This window comes from Panthera leo, chromosome D1 (assembly GCF_018350215.1).
Source record: "Panthera leo isolate Ple1 chromosome D1, P.leo_Ple1_pat1.1, whole genome shotgun sequence".
In the NCBI taxonomy this organism is placed as follows: Eukaryota; Metazoa; Chordata; class Mammalia; order Carnivora; family Felidae; genus Panthera; species Panthera leo.
Genome location: NC_056688.1, coordinates 20,620,925 through 20,635,932, shown reverse-complemented (window position 1 = coordinate 20,635,932; position 15,008 = coordinate 20,620,925). Strand labels below are relative to the sequence as shown.

Genomic DNA, 15,008 nt, shown 5'->3' with positions numbered 1-15,008 from the left:
TCAGTGTGATCAGATGGGAAAGTCACAGATCCCGTAAAAGTTACAGGCAGAACCTCTTGGAAAATGCACACGTTCCCATACATGCCCAATTCTGTATCCATTTCTGGGGCGGACTTAGGGACCCCATGATACTCCTTCCCCATCTCGGTCTGTGCCCCCCTCCACTCTCCATGTCTCCTGGTCCCCTGGATGGTGGCGGCCGGATGCAGTTCAAGCAGCACCGATGGCTACAGCGCATGCTCACCCAGGTGGCGGAAGTAGTCCTCCAGCCCACTCCAGAAGTTCTTCTCGATGAAGGTCTTCACTAACCCCCAGGGCTGTTTTCGATAGCGCAGCTCTGTGGAGACCCTGAGGGAAAAGCCAGAAACACGATCAGCCATTTCCTGGGCAGACCCTCCCCTGCCGCGCAAAAAGAATTCAGGTTTAAGTCCACACTTGATCTTAGCCAAAAGGCCGAGAAGCGATTTCAGGTTTAAGTCCAAAGCGGCTTCGCATTTGTGCCGCACTTTACGAGGTGAAAAGTCCCTTCACACCACACCCACCACGTCATCTGGTCTCCCTGGCCGCCTTTGGAGATCAGTGGAACTGGTGGCTTTATCCTCACTTTGCAGGTGAGACAACGGGAGTTCTAGACTAGTCTAGCGGACCAAAGGCTAACAACAGGGCTCTCGACTCCAAGCCCATGGCTCTATTGTGACACCACGCTCTCCTCCAGATGGTGCCAGCCAGCCGGCCAGCCATGGGGGTCCTTTTTGCCTTCTGCAGACACTTTCAAGTCCAAATCAGGCTCTAGGGTTCCATCATTCCCACCTTTCAGAGCATGATCTGCTACCAGCCCTGGCTCTTGCCTCCCCACCTTGACCTTGCCAGCTCTTGCTTTTTTCCAAATATTCTCTCTCCCAGTCATGGGTCTCTCTGCTTGCATACTATCCCCTTCCACTCCTACACAGCGGCTCTGAAACAGGGCTCCCGTCTTTTTAATGTTTATTTATCTTGAGAGAGAGAGAGAGCGCACACACACGGGAGGGGCAGAGAGAGAGAGAGGGAGAGAGAGAATCTCAAGCAGGCTCCAGGCTGTCAGCACAGAGGCCGACACGGCAGGGCTTGATCCCACAAACTGTGAAATCATGACCTGAGCTGAAATCAAGAGTTGGACGCTTAACTGACTGAGCCACCTGGGCACCCCTATGCTCCTATTTTTACGGCTGCCTGCCCTGCTCTCTCCCCAACCGTCCTCAGGGATGCCCTGGCCTGACGTCAGCATGCCTACGCTTGCGAGCCACCTCACCCTGTCCCCCGAGAAGTGTTCAGGGGGTTACAGGTGGGCGCCTTTCTACAGAGGTTTATCTGAGGTCAACAAGCTGCCTCTGTGTGAACTGAATAGAAAGAACGTCTAGTCAGGAAACTCTCCAAAGAAGCTGGAAGGGAGAAGCCTAGACACTGTATGGGGGCGAAGGATGGAGGGGACAGGAGGTACGAGGGGGCGGCAGGGGGGGGGTGATAAAGGAAGGAAGGAGGGAGGTTTAGATAAACGCAGACAGCAGCACAGACACCCCCCCAAAAACTGTTTTTTAAAGCAGAGGATGAGAAAGGTGCAGGCCCCTTTGAGATGTGGGTGTGCAGAATGTCCCGATTCCCAAGAGGGCTCCCTGTAGCCTTTCACCAAACACCCGTTTTATTGCCACTGCATGAGCGAGGACATCCGTGCACACCAGGGACTTCCTGTGAACCCGCTCAGGCCCTCCAGACGCCACACCTGAGTCGACTCTTGTTCCGAGCCACGCGGGTGAGGGTGTAGCGATTGATGGTGTAGAAGTAGTCGTGGTAGGGCACGTCGTGCGTGAGGACCTCGGCGTCTATCACGTAACATTCACTCTCCTGGCTCGCCTTGTACATGGTCTGTGGGGAGAAGGGTCCACCGGACATCGCTAAAGAGAAGCAAGGAAGGGAAGCATCTCCCCTGCCCACCGCACACTTCTAAGCGGAGGACCCAGAAACACTGGGAATGGAAGGACGTTAGGTGTTCCCACCTCAGGGCTAGACGATGCTTGCAACCCGGAAACTTCTTCCTGGCGTACTAGCCCTGATCCTTCTTCCTGCCGCTCTTCGGTGCCCCTGCCCTCAACTCACCTGTGTCTCCCTGACAGTGGCAGTTTTAGGAGCCAGAGGGTTGGTGAGGGTGATGGTATAGAGAATCACTCGGCTCTGGTTGCCATTCTCTTCCTTCTTCCATGGATGGAAGATGATATCTGAGGGTGGAGAAGAGCCCTGGGATGAGGGAGGGAAAGAGGCATGCCCTCACCATATCCGAATTTCCCCTCCAAGTGAACTCTTGACTGTACTGACTGCCGACTGACCCCCAAAAGGAAGCCAGTGGGAGCCTGAGGCCCCGGAGAGGAGGAGGGGAGGTGGGGGAGTCGAAGCAGAAAGAGGCTCATTGTAGCATTGCCGAAATTCTGCATAGGGCTCCGGAATGCTGATTGTTCCTGGGGCTGGGACAGGCAGTCTCGGGGCCACCTGCGGGGGTGCCGGCAACACTGGAGCCACTGTGACGAGGGCCTGGGATCCTTGGGAACAAGCCCTCTCCTCTAAGGCGTGTCCTCCCCGTGCCCGCAGCATGCCCTCTCCTCCTGGCAGAGGGCTACGCTCTAGATGCTCTTTCACAGACTCAGATGCCTAGTAGCTCTGCTGGGCCAGAGCCACACGCCTGCTGGGGAGCAGAACAGGGGCAAGGGGAGGAGACAGGAGCACGCAGGTACAAAGCAGGAACGCAGAGAGTCCTAGGTTTGAATCCTGGCTCGGGCTCTACTTGGCTGCGTGGCCCCGGGCAAGCAAGAACGGTCTGAATTCTGGTTTCCTCCTCGGTACCCTGGGGATCGCAGTGCTCGCACACGTGGCAGATCCGAGGGTCACATGAGATAACGTCATGTGCCTGGCACACCACGGGTGCCCACTGAGAAAGGGTCGCGGCTACTCTTTGTCAGACGGTGGACTCCGGGAGGTCTTGCCCGCTGGTGAGCCTCCAGGGCCTGGCACTGAGTGCTGGGGGGGGGGGGGGGGCGGGGGGAGCAACCAGCAGGGCCCTGGGGGAGCCGGAAAGGGGGTGCCCCGGGCCATTGGGTGGCCTGGAACAGGAGGGAGCTTGGGGAGAAAAGGAAGAAGTGTGGCCAAGAGGGAAGGGACGGGAGGCACCGGCCCCGGAAGGACTGACCAGAGAACCGCCGTTGCTCCATGAAGTCCCGCTGGAAGGGCGAGTCGGTGAACAGCAGGTCATAGAGCTTGTCCACACTGAAGTTGAAGACTTCATTCACGTACTGCCGGCCACTCAGGTCCTCGTAGAAGGCCTGGACCTCCCCTGCACCGAAGAGCCACGGAGAGTGAAGGCAGAGGGGCGGACGGCCCCAGGGACGCCCCCAGAGCAGTTACGTGTCTGTGGCTTATGTGGCCTTACCAAGGGTCAAGGGCGGCCGGGGTGGGTAGTGGTTAATGACCTCACCTCTGCCCTGTCTCCTCCTTCGCCCGCGCGCACAAACTTACTCTAACTGGCATTCTATTCAGCCTCGCTTGACAAAGAGTATGGAAATGTGCTATCGGCTCTTCTGTTTTCAAGGCTTCCTTCCTAATCAAGGTGATCTTAGACTAACACTCAGATCTCACTTCCTGAGCTGAACTGGTAACCTCAAAGTTATCAGTTATCCAGAGCTTGTAAGTTAACCACGACAGACGACAAAAGGCATTGCAATCATGGCACAAGTGCGTTAAAGGGACATGGATTCATCTGGAATAACCTGTTTATATAAAAGCTTCTAAGGCTGGGCTGGTCTGCAGGGCCGTGATCCCTTAACCATACAAGCCCTGCTCCGCTTCCATAAGGCACTGCGATGTTTCGCCCAGGATTTCCACACCCTCCACCTTTCTCCGGTCTCTATTTGCTCCGGGAGAATGTTCCTGAGGGTACAGGCGTGCTGCTAAAGCCCCAGAGCTCCTCCCAAGCCCTCGGCACCCCACAGTCCCTAACTGCCGCACCTACGGAGGCTGGTATGTGATCTCAGGCACGATGCCGCCATTGCTGGCACCCCTGTGGCTCAGAAGCGTCACACAGGGCCCATGACTGCACAAGACAAGCACTATGGGAGCGGTCATGTCTGAGTTTACGTGACTGGCGCCCTTGCTGCTATGCGGCACCCAACCCGTGCAGTCATTTGCACTGGCCCTGCATCCTAGATGGAGTAGGGAAACCAGGCATTGGGGAGAAAGACACTCGAGGTGACCACAGGAGGGACTGTCCACGGATGTTCAAATGAGCACCGTCCACATGCACTTACTAGTCAAGCCTACCACCAGTTCAGTGGATCAGCCAATTTCATGAAGACTGACAATTTGGCTTCTAGCCCTGGAATGTCAGAAGCAAAACATCCCCAAGCTGGGTCCTAGAAGCTAACCCTGTGCAGGAATGAGGTACGAAATACTACCTAGAAGTACTGGAGAGAAAGGCAGACTCTGGAGTCCGAGTGACCCAGCAATACCTTTCCTTGTAGCCTGGTCTGAAAGCCCAATGCTGGAGTCACTAAAGCAAGGTTCTAATAAAATCTGATTATTTCCAGGGGCGCCTGGGTGGCTCAGTCGGTTAAGCGTCCGACTTCAGCTCAGGTCACGGTCTCGTGGTTTGTGAGTTCGAGTTCGAGCACCGCATCGGGGTCTATGCCGACAGCTCGGAGCCTGGAGCCTGCTTCGGATTCTGTGTCTCCCTTTCTCTCTGCCCTCCCGCTCGTGTTCTGTCTCGCTCAAAAATAAACAAACATTAAAAAAAAAAAAAAATCTGATTATTTCCAGGAAGCAGCTGACTGGCACTTTCCTGTGGCATATACACTGCCCTGCATCGCATCTCTGTGGGCAATGAACAAGGCAACGGGGAGGTACACTCAGTGACAAGATGGGATGGCAGGACAAAACATTATCCATCGAGTGAAGAAAGACAAATATGGCATAACATGGATCCTGCAATGACTACCCTGAAAAATGTATGTTAAAAACAAATGAAATTTAAAAAAAAAAAAAAAAAAAAAAAAAGGCTCTGTTACCCACCCGCCCTTCCACTGGAAGCCCAGACACGGACTCCAGCCTTCCTACACAACATCCCATTAGCCTTCAAAATGGAGAGAGGAAGGGCCACGCTGCACACCCATTTTCCAATGCCCACCTTCATCATGGGTGTCGGAAGAGTCACTGAGCTCGGTGGGGATGTCCTCGTTGTCATTGAAGTCCAGCGAAGGGGAGGTCACGGGTGCGATGATCTCCATCTTCTCCCCGATGATGTTGTCAATGGCAAGCTCCTTCTCCAGGGACCCATCGCCATCCAGCACCTCCTCCTCCAGGGGCAAGCCATCAAACTAGAGTGGGGACGAAGCCGTCACCCGACAGGGGCAACCTGCTGGGGGGTCTCCAAAGGGAGATTTCCCCAGCCTGGGAGCACTCACGTTCACAACACAGCTGCTCAGGAGCTGGGCTGGAGTCACACTCCAGGGGTTTTCCCCAGCTCCACCGTGGAAGATGGGAGAACACAGAAGAAGGTTCTGCCCTTGTCTCGCTCACCAGGGAAGAGCACACCAAGCCCCAGCAGTGAGCAGAGTTAGTGCCTTCAGGCACAGCTCTGTCCCTGGAGCCAGGCGACAACACGTCAGCCTGCCTCTGGCTATGACCCGTCTGCTCAGAAGCTCAAAAGCTTCATCGGCGGTTTTAAATTTATTCTCCCCTTAGCCTTGGAAGGGAAGAGATACAGGTCTTTCCGTTTTTGAGATAACCCCAGAGACAGAAAATGGAGATTCGGCACCAAACGAATAACGTTTTCAATCCAAGGCCAAGTGGTCTGCCTGACCACTACGCCAGTGGAATAGGAGGCCCCCCTCTGGGGGAATCCTTTCCAAGAAACCCCACCCATTCTTCTACCTGCCAGCCACCTGACACTTCCTTCATCAGGTTTCCATCCCCTCTGTAACCAAGTCTCAGAGAATAAAGGTCTTTCTTCTGAACACATTTTTCTCTCTTTCACAAAGTCTAGCTACAGCGGGAAAATAAATCGGGAGAGTATACACACTAGGAACTCAAAACCTAATCCTTGAATGAACAGGGAAGAGGTATACAGTCCCAGATTCATCCATGATTTTGACCTCAGATCAAGGCAGTAAACACACACACACACACACACACACACACACACACACACACACACACAAAACCCTGGGATAATTCTCCACAGAGGGGCTGATCTGGAACACTCCGCCGGGAGTGAAGCCCACGTCAGTGAACTTGGAATGGTTTTTATCCACTCAGAAAGCAAACAAGATCTTATATTCAAGGCACCGAGAACCCGGCTCTGGATCCTGGGACTATGCTGTTAGAACAGAGAGCCCACCGGCTCTAGGATGCCTCCGTGAACAAACTGACCACAGGGTAACCAACCTCCCTTCTGCCCACTCCCCGGGCTGGGGTCCTGTGAAGTTAGCTCAGCTGGGAAACACCGGCCACTGGATTGGGGGAGGAAGAAAGGTCTTACTGCCCATACCGACACGGGGGCTTCGCTGCTCCCTGTGGATGTCAGCGTGCTGTTGGTGATGGATTTCTTGGGTAGCTGAGGACTGGCATCTGGCTTGGTCTCGATGCTGCTTTTCGACGAGCTGTCATTCACTTCATTCTCTTCCACGGGGATCTCCTCACAGTAGCTGAGAAAGGACACCATACATTCCTGTTAACCTTGCTGCCAAGACCACCAACTATTCTAAGAGCCCCAGATCTGTCCACCCCATCCCAAACTATCGGCTTTCTTGCTTCTTTGCTTTGTGAATGATCTTCCTCAAAACACCACCCCCCTGCTACACTGTTCTCCTGACGCCTTCTCCCCACCCTGCACCCCCAGCCCCACGTACAATGTCTGGCTCCAAAGTCACCTTTTCTTAGATTTAACCATGCCTAAATACAACTATTATGTGTCTTAAACTATCTTTCGCCCGCTGGCATCCCATCCCATCCCATCCCAACCTGACCCTTTGAATGAATTAACCGGTCTCTGAACACACATTTTATTTCCCACACAGTGATGAGGATGAGACCCCGGACACGAGGGCCTTTTGTTGATAATGCCCAGATTCTGTATCCTAACTAGTGAACTTCTTTGCCTTGGACACCTGAAGGGAAACCCTCCTTGAGGTAGAGGTGGGTGTCCTTGTAGGGACACTTCAGGGACGTCACTGTAGCCTTTCCTAAGGGAGCAATCATCACCGTCACCAACATCTTAAACTTTACCTATTGCCCCATCTGGATGCATGACAACTCTTGAGTAATCTATTATGTGCCTCCTAAAGATAATCAAATAGACAGATGTTCACAGAGATTAAGTGATAACTACCACTAAATGTCGGAAATCCTACCTGAGCCCGGGTCTACCTACGACACATTCGGTGCTCTTTCCTGGCCTTCTACTGCTCTGTGCCTCACACAACACCACTGGGCCCCCACCTACCCACATTCCCATCTTTCTCAATCCATCGACAGCATGAGATACAACGATGCTTCCTTCTCCCTAAAGCCTCCTTCCCTTGGCCTCTAGGATGCCAGGTCTCCCAGTCTTCCTCCTGCCTGGCTGGCTGTTCTTCCAGGATTTCTTTTGTTGCTTCTCCTTCTTGTTGAGTGTCCCCAAGCTGAGTCCCTGAACTTCTTTTCTTATGTTCATTCAGCCACTTGGTGGCTTCAGCCAATCTCACGGCTATCCACTCATAATTCCCTAATTTATGTCCCTCGCCCAGACTTCCCTCGTGAACTCCACACTCACAAACACAAATGTCTATGTGACATCTCCACCTGGCTAACAGTCCTCTGAGACCCAACCTGCTTGATCTTCTCCCCCAAATCTGGTCTATAGTATTGTCCATCTCGGTTTGGAACTTCTCTACTCTTCCAGTTGGTAAATCCAAGAAAACCTTAAAGCCATTTTTGGTTCCTTTCCAATCTGTCAGCAAATCCTTCAAAATGTATCTGGTTCTACTTTCAAAAATATATTCAGAAACTAACCACTTGCTGCCATTTTTACTGCTACCCTCCTGGTCCAAACCACCTTCACCTCTCATCTAAATGATCTAAATTATTCAAGCCTCTTAGCCTGTCTGCTCTTGCTCCTCCCTGATCTATTTTCAACCCAGGAGCCAGAGTGATCCTATTAAAATGTTAAGTCAGTTATCAATTACCTACTCAAAGCCTTCCCAGGGCTTCCTGTCCCACTCTGAGTGAGAGCCAATCATCATGTTGGCCAAAAGGCCTTCAGAATCTGGCCCCTGGCCTCACCTCTTCCCGCTTGTGCTTTGTCCATTCCACCCACCCACCCACCCGCTTGCTTTTGTCTCTGCCTGGGAAAGTCTCCCACAGGTAAGCTCATGGTTGACCCCCTCACTTCCTTCAGGGCCTCACTTAGACATCACTCCCCGGGAAGGCTGTCCCCACCATCCCAGTCCCTCTTGGAGAAGCTGCCCTCTGCCTTCTCACCCCATAGTGTTGAAGTCGTCATCGGGGGGCACGTAGTCCTCGTCGTCACTGGTAAGGCCCAATTCATTCCCATAGCACTGGTGAACAAAGTGCCAGAGCTCCTTGGGACAGAGGGGCTGCAGGAGACAACAGAGTGACTGTGACCCTTCCTTCCTCAGGACCCCACTCTACACGGAGGCACTGAGTTGAGCTGGACTCCCTTGAGGGAAGGAGAAGCTGGCCTCCATGCTCCCTTGCTGGACGAAGAGGAGAGTAACGCCTCTGTGACAGCTTCCTCCACCTCTTCTTCCCTTTTCCAAGCCCATCGTCAGACACCTATCTTCTGCCAACAATATGGCTTTCAGTAGAGCCAGGAACTTGACCTGTCCCCACAACTCAGGTTTGCATAATGGAATCAACTGGCCCCTTAAGGATGGTAACTAGCCATCTTTTGCTCCTATGGATGAGGTCGAGCATTAGGCGTCATAAGCCAGTGTTACTCTGGGGCCAAGGTGATCACAGAGCGTCTGATTCGGACTCGGTCCCTTGAGCCAGTCTCCCCAACACCTCAGAAATCTCTTTATACTAATGCTGGTCACGTAGGCCCTACTGCCTCATGTTCAAGAACGAGGTGTGACCTCAGAGGCCCATTCCATAGTTGGAAAGTTCTTGTGGTTGGAAAGAAACCTATATTCTCATAGTTCAAGGGACCTCAAAGGTCATCACATCCAACCCTCTCTTGGCTACCTGCACACTTCCTTCTTTATTGTCACGCAGAATCAGTTTGCCTACAGTTCTATGTATTAGTTCTAGTTTCTTATTTCACTGGGTGTCTACAGGTCCTCAAAAGTACTGTCCTCAGAAAAGTGAGCTCGCATGGGGTTCAGATTTTTGGGAAAGAGGCAACAGAATGTGGAAGAACTAAGACTGGAGGGACCATGAATGAGTCTTAAACTGGAAGGAGGGGGAGCAGGTGGTAAGGGAAGTATGTGAAAAAGAGAGCAAGAGAATTAAGAAAAAGAGAAGCAGTCAAAATACAAAGATAGATTTTTAAGTCAAACATAAAGAATGTTTCCCATCAATAGATTTGATGAAGAATCTGAGAATTCTCCGAGTCCATCCTTTCAAGGTTATGGTTTAAGAAGCAGGTGCTGGGGCGCCTGGGTGGTTCTGTCGGTTGAGCGTCTGACTCTTGATTTTGGCTCAGGTCATGATCCCAGGGTCATGGGATCGAGTCCCACATCGGGCTCCGTGCTATCAGCACAGAGCCCGCTTGAAATTCTCTCTCCCCCTTTCTCTGCCACTCCCCCCGCAAATAAAATTAAAAATTAAGGGAAAAAAAAAAGCAGCAGGTGCTGGCAGATTGCCAGGAGCCAGGGTTCTAGGTTTCCACCTAAGGAGAAATGCCTAGAATAGCATAGTCAGGGCTCTCCCTGGGCTGGCGGGTGCTGGCCCTCACAGAGCCAGAGGGAAACATCTCCTTTTCCTTTATCTGGACCTCCTGCCTCCTATCTTTGGCCCTTATGTATAGCATTCACCCCACCTGGGACGCCTTTGCCATTCTATATTCTCCCCTTCTCCATTCACCCTTCCCTGACCATTCCATTTGGCTTGGCTTGATTGACCACAACCAGGTCAAGGACAATCGGCACACATCTATTTTGTGAGAGTTCCTGTGAACCGTATGGACGTCCCTCTGTCTTATCCAGCAATGACAGTGGTTGTGAACTGAAGATCCAAACAGGCCAGTGGGCGTTAAAACACATTATCATGTTACTACTGTTGATAGCTACTTAAGGCAGAACATCTCAGCTCAAATAAGTTACCTGGATTTATGCCATGGCTGTAGATCTTCAGGTTAGAAGAAATTCTAAAATTTTTTTTTTTTAACGTTTATTTTATTTTTGAGACAGAGAGAGACAGAGCATGAACGGGGGAGGGGAAGAGAGAGAGGGAGACACAGAATCTGAAGCAGGCTCCAGGCTCTGAGCCGTCAGCCCAGAACCCGACGCGGGGCTCGAACTCACGGACCGCGAGATCGTGACCTGAGTTGAAGTCAGACACTTAACCGACTGAGCCACCCAAGCGCCCCATGAAATTCTAAATAATAAATCTACCCAGTTTATTTCAGATTGTTCAGGATAGAATCAGGGTAGATACATACATGTCATATATATAATAACTAATTATAACCATGTAACTTCTTCCTATGTCTCTTTCCCTGGCTTGGGGGCTATTTATCAACACACCCTCCGCCCTGACATCTGAGTGTGAGTTTTCTAAGGAATGTGGCCATGATATCACATTTATCTGTGTCCCCTCAGTGTCCTTCAGACACTCAAGCAGTCAAACTTGTGGCTGTATTAACTCTATTTCCCTATTTTCTGTATTTTTTTTTTTTAACGTTTATTTATTTTTGAGACAGCGAGAGACAAAGCATGAACGGGGGAGGGTCAGAGAGAGGGAGACACAGAATCCGAAACAGGCTCCAGGCTCTGAGCCGTCAGCCCAGAACCCGACGCGGGGCTCGAACTCACGGACCGCGAGATCGTGACCTGAGTTGAAGTCGGCCGCTTAACCAACTGAGCCACCCAGGTGCCCCCTATTTTCTGTATTTTTGATGCTCCGGGATCTGAGGCCTTGCTCACTGGGGAGGGACTGCCGCTCCTGGGGTTAGGTAATTCCCGCAGATAGAAAACCACGTGCCTGAAGTGCATCTTTCACACGCGACTGACCAATCCGAGGTGGATACCACCTTCTTTTCCAGCTCTTACAGTCCAGGTCCCTGGTATGCAGCTTTATGTACCCCAGGGACAGGTACCAGGCACCCAGAGACAGCCTCTGTGCCCTGAAGCCAGATGGAATTATTCAAAGTAGCTGATCCTCAACCTGTCCTCCTGCTTACCCTGCCTCACCTATTGCTTCCTGCAAAAACAAAAAATCACAACAGAAGCTCTGGCATGCTTTCCCCCTCGCTCTCTCTGCCTCCTGGCTGACGCCGGCTGGCACTTCCCCGTGTGTTTCTGCACGGTGGGATGCACCTCTGCCTCTAGGCCCCCGTAAGCCTGAAAACTGATCCTTTCCTAACAGTCACCTCCACCTCTGTGTGTCTCACCATTCCTGACTAAAACAAACGCTGGCACATTTTACAACAGTGGGACTGGAGTGTCTGAGGTCCAGGAAGGCCTCGGTGCAGACAGCGACGAGGCTGCTCACACCGCACCACGTGTGGGAGAAGACGGAACTCACCCCGAGTCTGGGGGGCTTTCCCGAACCACGTGGGCGGCTTTGGAGCAAGCCAATGTCCCAGTAAGAGCAATCTCTCCGTGGGGCCCCCACCTCAGGGGAAGGAGCATTCCAGACGGATGTGCGTGCTGAGGCTGAAGGAAGGAGCTGGGCGGCACTCACCTTTTCGAGGAGTGCATTCTGCCAGAGCCGGAACATCATCATGTACGTCCTATCCCGGGCTCCGAATGAAGTGAAAAAGTGCTAGATTTGGGGAAAACAGCAAGAAACATCTGGTAAGACTCACGATATAACGAATGGAGGACACAGGGTGCTTCATCCTTTAAAAAAAAAAAAAAAGAAGCTGCTGGGGCACCTGGGTGGCTTAGTCGGTTAAGTGTCCGACCGTTCAGCTCAGGTCACGATCTGATGGTTGCTGAGTTCAAGCCCCGCGTCAGGCTCTGTGCTGACAGCTCAAAGCTGGAGGGTGTTTCAGATTCTGTGTCTCCCTCTCTCTCTCTCTGCCCCTCCCCCATTCACACTCTATCTGTCTCTCTCAAAAACATTAAAATTAATTAATTAAAATAAAATAAAACAAAAATAAACAAAGAAGCTGCTGAATTCATCCCCAAATGCTACAGTTATCAGTGACCATGACACCAGGGTACTCTCGCGATGGGGATGAATCCTCGGGGTCTGTGTACCTGGGACCCCCTAAGTCCTCACTGTCACCAAGTCCTTCATTCACCCATGTTAAATGCTAAATGCTAAGTGCTTCTCTCTCTGGGTGGACGTTTTCACCTCCATAAAAGCTTCTTTTTCTTTCCAGCTCCAAAGAAGCTTCTTCCACCTACTGGCTAGAACTGGGTTATTAAGTGGTGAGCTGTGAACTGGCCCTTGAGAAGACAAACCCACTAACCCACTCACCCTTTCAATATTAAGTCAACAAATAACTGAATGTGGTACGTGCTGGGTACGATTTTACACATTTGGGATACAACAGCAATCAGGACAGGGAGAGAGGGACTCCTGCTCTTTGTGCTTACACATTAGTGGGGACCCTGTGTAACGCGCGGGGGGGAAATGATGGAAAACCAGATGGTACTGAACACGATCCAGGCGCTTCCCAAATGCTGCTGCTTCATTTTAATCACACAAAAGCCTGGGAAAATAAACATAACTGCTAATACCTAATAAACAGGCTGGTGGGGATCAGGTGACGTCTGTAATCACAAAGCTGATTCGTGAGGAAAAACAGAATTCAAACCAAACACCATCTGACCCCGAAGTCTCATGGTTGCTGCCACTGAACTGCCTCAGTCCAAGGGCATGGTGGACCTGTGTTCAAGCAGAAGCCTGGTCCACCCCTACCCCTGAAGCTATCAGTCTTCAGGCTCTGGTTAAAGATCAAAGATCACAGTGTTTTCTCTGCCCTAAATGTTACCTACCACATTTTCCCCATCCTGATGTGCTGAATCCATTTCCTACCAGACTCTCATCCCTCTTTTATTTATTTTTTTAAATCTTTTTTTTTTTTTTAATGCTTATATTTATTTTTGAGACAGAGAGAGACACAGCATGAGCAGGGGAGGGGCAGACAGAGAGGGAGACGCAGAATCCGAAGCCGGCTCCAGGCTCTGAGCGGTCAGCACAGAGCCCGACGCGGGGCTCGAACTCGCCAACGGCGAGATCGTGACCTGAGCCGAAGTCGGACACTCAACCGACTGAGCCACCCAGGCGCCCCTGACTCTCATCCCTTTTGATGAGCGCTACACGGATATATAATAACATCTTACATGTGTACAACGCTTTACGATTTAGTGTTTCCAAATATGTGATGTCACTTCAAGAGTGTTATAGGAATGGCTGGCTCCACTTTATACACGGGAAAACTGAGGCTGAGAGAGGCAACGGCACACACCTATGGTTACGGGACTCAAATTTAAGTGTTCCGGCTCCAAGGGCAACGTTCAGCCGTTCCATCTTCACCCCTGCTCAGAATCCAAACACCCTGACCCAGTGGAGGCGACCCCCACGATCTGCATCACCTGACCATCCCTCACTGCCATACTACTGGCTTCCATATTCATGCAACCGAGGGACAGAAGCGGGAGGCTTGGGGCCAGGGGCAGCGGGGAGCAGAAAGTCCAAGGTCAGACTCCACTTACCTTTTCTGAGTCAGTGCAAACTTGGATGGCATTGGGAATGAGGCGGGCTGTTTTTTCTTTAGTCATGGAGCAGATGTCTTTCAAACGGACAGTCAGCTGGCACCCCACAGGGAAGGGAGGGTGGATAACGAGAGGAGACATTAACTGAGTCGGCAGTGAGCATTCGCATGGCCCCAGTTCAGAGAGGGGAGATCACGTGTCAGTCTACGTATTTCTAAACCTAGAAGGGACCTCCTCGGAGATCACCTGGTGTAGCCCCCTACTTCACGGAGGCCACAGGGCGACGTGGTGGCTGAGCCTCGCCTAGAGCCCAAGGGTGCCTCAGCTCCTGGTGCAGGGAGCCTTCTTTCTCAAGTCTACACGGTCCGATTAACGTGCAGAGGCCCCGTGCTACTTGCCACTTACAGAGACACAGAACACCGGCACTGGATGCAACCATAAAAGTAACCCAGTTTACCTCTTCCCACTTGATCTCCTAAGATAAGGAAATAGAGAAAGAGCAAAGGACCAGCCTAGTAGCACACAGCTCACTAGGTGGAGAACGCAGATAACGTACAAGCCAGTTCTGAGGCCAATGTTCCTTTTACTCAACTATCCTACGCCTTGCAGGATACTTAACTGCATTTGCCGAAAGCAGATGCTCCCACACTCTCTTCCACACCCAAGAGGGAGGGAGGGAGGGAGGGAGGGGAAGACGTGGTAGAGGAGGTCTATCCCTCAAGACTCGGCCTGTACATTTAGGAATTGTGCAAAGGTGTGGGTGGAGCACGAAGTCAACAAAAAGGGGCAGGTGGGGGGCAGCTCGTTCAGTCACAGCCAAGGGGACAACCCCGGAGGCAAGCCCCAGGTCTTTACCAGAGTTTCCCAGCGGAAGATGTTGCTGTAGAAGCAGATCCAATTTTCAGAGAGGTAGAGTCGGCCCTGAAGAAGAATGTCTCTTTGGAGTGCACATGAGTAATCTGTGGTAGGATGGGGGGCAGAGAGCTCAGAGACGGGACACATCTTCAGCGAACCACGAGTTAAGCATGCGCGCCCTGCACCAGCACTGGGGGAGCCCAACTGCCTCCCACTCGCTAGGCTCACTAGGTGGGTGAGACCCTTGAA

The 15,008-nt window shown here is 51.9% G+C and overlaps 1 protein-coding gene across 4 annotated transcripts in view; it reads right to left on the bottom strand.

The window, feature by feature from the left end:
* Positions 1 to 15,008, bottom strand: part of GRAMD1B (GRAM domain containing 1B) — a 241,420-nt gene that overhangs the window by 14,148 nt on the left and 212,264 nt on the right. For all 4 annotated transcript variants that reach the window (XM_042904721.1, XM_042904719.1, XM_042904718.1 and 1 more), the window contains 10 exons: positions 14,760 to 14,863; positions 13,905 to 14,000; positions 11,920 to 12,000; positions 8,533 to 8,648; positions 6,563 to 6,719; positions 5,201 to 5,390; positions 3,212 to 3,355; positions 2,131 to 2,249; positions 1,757 to 1,899; positions 245 to 348 (listed from right to left, as the gene is read on the bottom strand). In XM_042904721.1, the coding sequence (XP_042760655.1) occupies positions 245 to 348; positions 1,757 to 1,899; positions 2,131 to 2,249; positions 3,212 to 3,355; positions 5,201 to 5,390; positions 6,563 to 6,719; positions 8,533 to 8,648; positions 11,920 to 12,000; positions 13,905 to 14,000; positions 14,760 to 14,863 (1,254 nt within the window). The remainder of the gene's footprint in view (positions 1 to 244; positions 349 to 1,756; positions 1,900 to 2,130; positions 2,250 to 3,211; positions 3,356 to 5,200; positions 5,391 to 6,562; positions 6,720 to 8,532; positions 8,649 to 11,919; positions 12,001 to 13,904; positions 14,001 to 14,759; positions 14,864 to 15,008) is intronic.